This window comes from Mandrillus leucophaeus, unplaced genomic scaffold (genome assembly GCF_000951045.1).
Source record: "Mandrillus leucophaeus isolate KB7577 unplaced genomic scaffold, Mleu.le_1.0 Scaffold32, whole genome shotgun sequence".
NCBI classification, from domain to species: Eukaryota; Metazoa; Chordata; class Mammalia; order Primates; family Cercopithecidae; genus Mandrillus; species Mandrillus leucophaeus.
This window is the reverse complement of record NW_012103365.1, coordinates 588160-596692: the sequence shown is the minus strand read 5'-3', so window position 1 is coordinate 596692 and position 8533 is coordinate 588160. Positions and strand designations below refer to the sequence as shown.

General features: G+C 39.7%; 1 protein-coding gene across 1 annotated transcript in view; it reads left to right on the top strand.

Moving 5' to 3' along the window:
• Positions 1-8533, top strand: part of CDR2 (cerebellar degeneration-related protein 2, 62kDa) — a 29250-nt gene that overhangs the window by 4066 nt on the left and 16651 nt on the right. The window contains exon 2 of the mRNA XM_011987957.1: positions 2875-3005. Within this exon, the coding sequence (XP_011843347.1) occupies positions 2875-3005 (131 nt within the window). The remainder of the gene's footprint in view (positions 1-2874; positions 3006-8533) is intronic.

Below are 8533 nucleotides of genomic sequence, written 5' to 3'. Positions count from 1 at the left end.
TAATGTAATGACTGTAATAGACATCGTTAGTTTTGAAATCACAAGAGAATGTATTTTAGCACCTATCTACAAACAGTATACTGTTTTATTTTAAATGGGTGTAAAATATTTTTAAATGATCTGGATTTGGGTGTGGTGGGTTTTGCTTTTTCTAGAGTGAAAACTAACCAAGTAGAATACTAATTATGCACTTGAGTAGACATTAAAACAACTAATGCTGTTGTTACCGTTTACTCAAGGCTAAGTTTTACTATCAGTGGTGGATAGCCAGTAAGCGTTATTTGTCAACCTCTAAAAATTAAGTTTAAAAATAATTATGTAGTGAGTTTCCTTGTTTTTATGATAACTATTTTTTTCATAATACTTTTATGACATTAACTGAGGCTGCTTTCCATCATACCTAGAATAAAACTTAAACTTTACCTACCATGGGCTGTAAAATCCTATATGATCTGCTCTCTCATGCCTCTATCATACTGGCTGCTTGTCAGGTTGTAGAATATGCCAAATTCATGGCAAGTTCTTCATCCTTCAAGCTTCAGCTAAAAGGTCTTCTCAGACCTTCCTTATGACCTCTCTTTCTAAATTGGTCCCTAGGCTGGGCACTGTGGCTCATGCCTGTAATCCCAACATTTTGGGAGGCTGAGGTGGGAGGATGTATTGAGGCCAGAAGTTTGAGATCATCCTGGGCAGCATTGTAAGACCCTGTCTCTATAATAAATCAGTAAGTAAGTAAGCTGGGTTTGGTAGTGCATGCCTATATTCCCAGCTACTTGGCAGGCTGAGGCAGGAAGATCACTTGAGCCCAGGAATCCAAGGCTAAAGTGAGCCATGAGTGCACCACTGCACTCCAGCATGACAACAGAGCGAGACTGTGCCTAATAAAGAGAAAAAGAAAGCCCTTTGTTCATTGTCACCAAATCCAGGTTCCCCCTCTACCCCCTTTATCTTTTAGACTTTATATTGGTCAACAAATCCTTTAGCTTTACTTTCAAAACATGTCAGAATTCTGCCTCTTCTCTCCATCTTCATCTCTGCCACCCTGGTCCAAGCCACCATCATCTCTCACCCAGATGATTGCAGTATCTTTCTGTCACTCTGCTCCCACTTTTGTCCCATTCACTCTGTATAATAGCAGCCAGGGTGATCCTGTCAAGCCTCCATTGGAGTCTTTTTCATTTGGGGTAAAAGCCAAACTCTTGACCCCTTTAGTTAGGCCCTCCCCATACTGGCCATCTTGGAGCCCCTCTGATTTGACACCCCGCCCAATACATTCTGCTCCACTCTCCTCAGCCTCCTTAATGGCTCAGTCATGCTTCCTCCCAGGGGCTTTGCACTTGCCTTGCCTCTGCCTGGAGTGCTGTTTCCCTACACGGATCTACATGGGTCACTTATTCCATTCCTTCATATATCAATTCTAATGTGGTCCTAGTCACATGCTCTTAAATTTCAGCCTCCCACATCCACACTCCTCCTGTACTTCTTTCTTGCTTTATTTTTTCTCTTTAGCATTTATCACTGTCATGTTTTATTCTGCTGTTTCTCCCAGTAGAATATAAGCTCCATGAGGGCAGGGATTTTTTTTTTAATGTGAGTTCCTTATGGCTCCTGGGCAGTATCCCAGTGCCTAGAATAGTGTCTAATATTATTGAGTATATGCATGCATGCATGAATACTGTTTATCACAGTACGTGAGTTTAGTTACTCATTTGTCTGGCTTCCTCCACTAATCTGGGAATATCAGCAAAGCAGGACTTCATTTTATTCACTCTTCTGTAGCTAATGCTTAGCATAGTGCCTGGCGACAAAAACATTCATTTGTGAATCAGTGAATATTAGTAGTACTTTGTATGCATATTGCAACTTAGTTTGTAAAGTACTCCTTTATGTATTATTATTTCATTTGATTTTCACAATCTCATTTTGATAAGACAGTCATCTCTCTAAACAAGAATACTAATTATAGGGGCCTCTAAAGTCACCATATTGAAAGTATTCTGGTAAATGATAGAACTGGGCCTGAGACTTACCTGCCCAGAGTGCAGTGCATTTCCCACTGTATCAAAGGCCTGCTCCATAAGATTTACTATGCAGAGAAGTATTTCAATGACCTATGTTACAACTAGTGTCCTTTATTATATTGTTAACTAAATTTTCATTTCTGGGAGTTGAGTATAATATAAACAAATCCTGTTTTATGGACATTATGCCTAAGAATAGAGAGAGTTGAAAAATGAGATTTAAAATAAAATATAATTCTGTGCTAAATGGAAGTATGAGCTACTGACATGTAATTACCTCGAAAACCACATTGCTGTTTTGCTTTTCTAGTTGCTCATCTTGCAGAAGGATACGAAGAAAAGTAGAGTGACCTGGGGCAGTGTTCTTAATGCTGATGTATTTTTCCTTTTCTTGACTGAATAATTTTTAGTCCCCTTAGGAGCCCAGGATATATGACAATAAACTTTAACAGTTGTATTCACAGCAGCCAAATTCATGGGAACTTTAAAGATTTTTGAAAGCTCCACCTGTACTTTGGCTCAAGGGTCCTTTCAAAAAAGTAGACTTGTCAGGATATGAATACATTGATTCTACTAGCAAATAGGATTTTAGAAGTAACACTGCGGAATGATCATTCCTGAACAAATAACTGCATCTCCATAAAGTAGATGACTATTTTTCACTTCTTACAAGTATGGGTACATAAGAGAATACTTTACCTGCTGGAGGCATCAGTTTAACTGAATTTTAAGTAGAACTCAGGTTTCCTTCTGTGCCACTCAACCTTCCATTGGGATGTGACCTAAACTACATGTTCTTTTTTGAAGGACTCGGTTATATAAATTGTTGATGTGAGATCATTTGTATTCTAAGATTCGTTTGTTGTGCTAGATCTCCAACTTGCTGCTGAGCTTGGGAAGACATTACTGGATCGGAACACAGAGTTGGAGGACTCTCTTCAGCAGATGTATACAACCAATCAGGAGCAGTTACAGGAAATTGAGGTAATTCACTCGGCAGGAGAGTTACACTTTTGACACTTTGATGTGTTGTTGTTATGTCAATCACATACTGGTAAAATAACACTTGCAATTAGACACAGCATTTTATTTTTTCACACAGACTGTTTTGAGAATAAGAACCGCCTCCCGAGTAGCTGGGATTACAGGCGCCTGCCACCACGCCCAGCTAATTTTTGTATTTTTAGTAGAGATAGGGTTTCACCATGTTGGCCAGGCTGGTCTCGAACTCCTGACCTCAGGTGATCCACCTGCCTCGGCTTCCGAAAGTGCTGGTATTACAGGCATGAGCCACCACACCCAGCCTAAAAAATGCAATATTTAAGATATACAGAATGGTGTTTAAGAGAACAATACTATGAATACTCATATATCCACCACCTAGCTTAAGAAAGAATACTACCCACACTGTTGAACTTCCCACCAGAGAGGGAACTTACACCTCCTTCTTGGTCGCATATCCCTCCCACCTACTACCAAACCATATCCTAAATTTGGGGGAAAAAAAAAAAAAAAAAAAATCATAGCTCCTTATTTCACAATGTGTTCAGATGTTTTGCTCCATTCAAATAATCATAAAATACATGTTGCTTTCTCTGTGCTGTGATCTTGATTTGTTGACATTTTTGCTGGATATTTTATCATTAAAATACTACATTTTTGACTGAGTGTGGTGGCATATGCCTGTAATCTCAGCACTTTAGGATGCTGAGGGAGACAGATTGCTCAAGCTCAGGAATTCGAGACCAGCCTGGGCAACCTGGTGAAGCCCCATCTCTACAAAAAAATACAAAAATTAGTCTGGTGTGGTGGCGTGTGCCTGTAGTCCCAGCTACTTGGGAGACAAAGGTGGGAGAATCACCTGAACCTGGGAAGTCAAGGCTACAGTGAGCCGTGATCGTGCCACTACACTCCAGGTTAGGAGATGGGAGCGAGACCTTGTCTCAATAAAAAAATATAATAATATAATACCTTTTGCCTAGCTTAACAAAACTAAAATGAAAGATGCTAGACTAGGGCGTTAAAATGGCCCTCCATGCTGCTAATCTTATAAACGGTCCCATTCAAGTAGTTCAGTTATGTGTAGGCCACTTGACTGCAAAGATAATAATGGATATTAACCAGACAGTGTCCCATCAGAACACCTTTGTCCATGTCCCAACCCATGCTCCCTGCCAAAAGGGGACTGTACTTAAATTATATAAATGCTTCCCCCTCAAACTGGTACAGTAGACCCAGGACTCTTGTGTCTGTGCACAGAAAAATGTAAAAGACTAGAATGGTGAAGCAGTTCATTATAATGAGTACTTACTAAAACTTTGATTATTTCCTGAACCAGGTGCTGGGAATTCAAACAAGTAAAGAATTACATAGTCCTTTCTTAGAAGTGATCACATTATACAATTTTAATCTTTTGAATAGAAATCTATCATCAAAACAAAGGCAAATGTACACTCTCAATATCCATTAATTTTACCTAGTAACATAAAAGATATATACAGTAGACCCTCCCCTTGAGCAGGATTTCTGAAATACACTTTTATAATTCTAGGACGATATGGCTTGCAATGATATTGAAGTCACCAGGTACCATTTTAGCATATTCTACATCAAAAGAGCATAGAATATGTTTACATTGAATTTAATGACCAGTTACTGTAGGCCGGGTGAGGTGGCTCAAGTCTGTAATCTCAGCACTTTGGGAGGCAGAGGCGGGCACATCCCTTGAGGTCAGGAGTTCGAGACCAGTCTGGCCAACATGATGAAACCTCGTCTCTACTAAAAATACAAAAATTAGCTGGGGATGGTGGCAAGCACCCATAATCTCAGCTACTTGGGAAGCTGAGGCAGGAGAATCACTTGAACTCGGGAGGTGAAGGTTGCAGTGAGCTGAGATTATGCAGCTGCACTCCAGCCTAGGCAACAGAGCAAGACTCCATCTCAAAAAAAAAAAACTTAAAAAACCTACTGTAGAGTTTGTCAGAAACCTAAAATGCAGAAAAACTAGGCATTTAAAAACTATTAAACTAGGCTAGGCATGGTGTCTTATGTCTGTAATCCCAGCACTTTGGGAGGCTGAAGTGGAAGAATTGCTTGAGGCTAGGGTTTGAGACCAGCCTGGGCAACAAAGTGAGACCCTGTCTCTAGTCTAAAAACAAAACTAGTAAACTAGCCAAATGTTTTATGTGGTCAAGGAACTCTTTCCTCCTTTGTTTCTTAGACTTTGTTTTTTTACTCAGTGGGAGATTTCAGAATAGTCCTAAACGATCATCACTGTTTGCATTTATGTAGAGACATAGTCTTAATTGTATTATCGTAGTCTGTGAGGTTTATTCGATGCCTGATTATTGCTAATAGTTAATAAATTGTATTGATGTTTCCTGTTAGAGCATTTATAAAACACTATAACTGATTCTTGTTTTAGCACATCTTTCTTTTTTTTTTTTTTTTTGACGGAGTCTCGCTCTGTCGCCCAGGCTGGAGTGCAGTGGCCGGATCTCAGCTCACTGCAAGCTCCGCCTCCCGGGTTTACGCCATTCTCCTGCCTCAGCCTCTTGAGTAGCTGGGACTACAGGTGCCCACCACCTCACCCGGCTAGTTTTTTGTATTTTTTAGTAGAGACGGGGTTTCACCGTATTAGCCAGGATGGTCTCGATCTCCTGACCTCGTGATCCGCCCGTCTCGGCCTCTCAAAGTGCTGGGATTACAGGCTTGAGCCACCGCACCCGGCCGTTTTAGCACATCTTTCAAGTGTAGCTGAAAGAAGTGTAAATATTTATAAGTTGGGGGAATGATGCTTATTGATTAGTGTAGGAGATTACAAACAATTGGTTTATGATCTAAGTTGTCTCCTTTGTTTTCATCGAGGATGATTAAACATTTAAGCTAGATCACTGGTATTCTGAAAGTATCCAAAGATATCTGAGGTTCTCCAAATCTACAAATAACACTTTATTATCTAATATTATCCATAAGATATTGTAAAGCATCATGGAACTGAATCCAGTTCAGACCTTCATAATTAAATAAGTACAAAATTCATGTATGAAACTATTCAGTAGATTTAGCTTGGAATATTTTGGGAAACATATTCATGAGTCTCTTATTTCTGTAATATGTAGCCCACTGGTTCCTAGATCTGAGCATTGCACAATGCAGTATTTTCCTCTTTATCCAAAGCTGTTTTTTGGCTAAGAATAATTACTATCTTAGATTTCTTCACCACCATTACAGTTGACTTTATTTTTTCTTTCCTTTTATAAGTTGCTTCATGAAAGTAAGTTTATAGTCTCAGTAGGGAAGAGGAGATGGCAGTACTGGCTAAGCCTACTTACCAGCCGGGGGATTCCCACAGACTGTCCTTGCTGCCTGCTCCATCACAACTGTGCCTGGGCAGACGTAGGGATCACCATGTAGATTTCCGAGGTCTCTCTAATAGTCTAAAAGAATGCCTGATGCTCTTGTAAAAGTAACCAGGCAGCCAAAGAGCCTACTTCCTTGCTAAACGATGACCCTTACGTATGTTCCTCTTATTGCAACCTTCAGGAGGCCCCCTAAACTTTATAAGGACTCTCTCCTTAATTTGAACCTTTTCAGCATGTTTCTCCTTACCTTAAACTTTTTATTGGAATGTACATTACAGAAAAGGGCACAAATCCTAAGTGTATAGTTTGATGAATTTTCATAAAGTGAACATGCCAATGCAACCTATACTTAGATAAGGAGTTGAGAGCATTATCAGCCCATCCTGTCACCACCTGGTGAACTAGCATCCTAACTCCAACACCCTAGATAAGTTTAGCTTGTTTTTGACCTTTTCATGAATGGAATCACTTGTACAAGTTTTAAAGTAACTGTTTAGAATGTTTATTGGAAATTAGATTAGAAAAGTAATACACAGCTGGGCGCAGTGGCTCACGCCTGTAATCCTAGAACTTTGGGAGGCTGAGGCGGATGGATCACGTGGGGTCGGGAGTTCGAGACCAGCCTGGCCAACATGGCGAAACCCTGTCTCTGCTAAAAATACAAAAAGTAACTGGGTGTGGTGGTGCATCCCTGTAATACTGGCCACTTGGGAGGCTGAGGCAGGAGAATCCCTGGAACCCGGGGGACGGAGGTTGCAGTGAGCCAAGATCCCACCACGTCACTCCAGTCTGGGTGAAAGAGTGAAACTCCGTCTCAAAAAAAAAAAAAAAGATTTTTTTAATTCAGAAAAATATATAGTTGAAAAACAAAAAATCAGCTCCTATCCCACCACCAGTGAAATTTAAAATGAGACAGTTCAGAAGAATGGTCTGGGAACAAACTCTTCTGAGTGAATGAAAAATAGTATCGAGAATTGGTGAAAATACTAGGACAAGATCCCTAAGATTCTGACTTATTATGGAAATAGACAACTTGGACACTGCCGAAGGGTATTTTGTAAGTAGAACCACAGATATTCTTTCAAAGACTCTTGGAGGGTTTCAAACAATCCTCCTAAAAATTGATCAGTATTTTTGGTAGGCATCGTTTTTAATGTTGAAAAAAAATTTAATGTGAAAACGAAAAAAGATTAAATAAACTATTCAAAATAATGGTTAAACTGACTTCAGAGAAGCCTGTAGCCTGTCTTACTTTTATTCAGTGCTAATTTGAAAAACAGATAATTTTTTAAGAATCCAGAGCAAGATTTTTCTGTTCTGAGTGGAAGGCGGGGAGGAGAGAACTCTTTGGAGAGTAACGAGATCAGACACCATTGTATTCATTTACACTTTCCTACAACTGTGTAAGCAGCCTACAACCTTGTGTTTTGGTTACTTCTCTGCTTACACACCTGCATTATGCCCTACAGGAGTTGTGCCTAGCACTCAAAAGTAGTCTGGCCTTCAAGGCATCCCTTCTTTCAAGAGTTCATGCCCTCTTTGGAAATGAAAAAGTATTTTGTGCTGCTTACTGCATGTATCAATATTCGACTGTATATGATACTTAATTGATTTGCTTTATTTTCATTTCCCTTTATTTCCCATTGCAACAGTGAGCACTGTTGTGTTTATTCATGGTCTTTCACACATACTAGGTAATAGATACTTTGTTGAAATCAGTATTTTAACAGAGGAGAAACAGCTTACAAGGCTCTTCTAATAATTCCTAAACTTTGGGTTTCTACCTCGGGAGATTTTTAAGGGAGGCAGAAGGGGCTCTGGCCTCTGTTTTAGGAGATTCAGGTTTAAACCCTCAATTTTAATTGCAAATAGCTAGAGAATTTAGACATATGAATTACCCCTCAGATGCTGTTTGCTCCGTTATGGAATGGTGATAATGCTTACACTACTTTGGTATAGGATTTTTTTGAGGGGATAAGATTATGGAAATATATATATTTTGAACAGTATAAATTGTTGTGTAGTTTACCAATGTTTTCAGAATTTTAGTAGTGGGCTGGTTGGGTGGCTTACACCTGTAATCCCAGCAGTTTGGGAGGCCGAGGTGGGTAGATCACGAGGTCAGGAATTCAAGACAAGCCTGGCCAA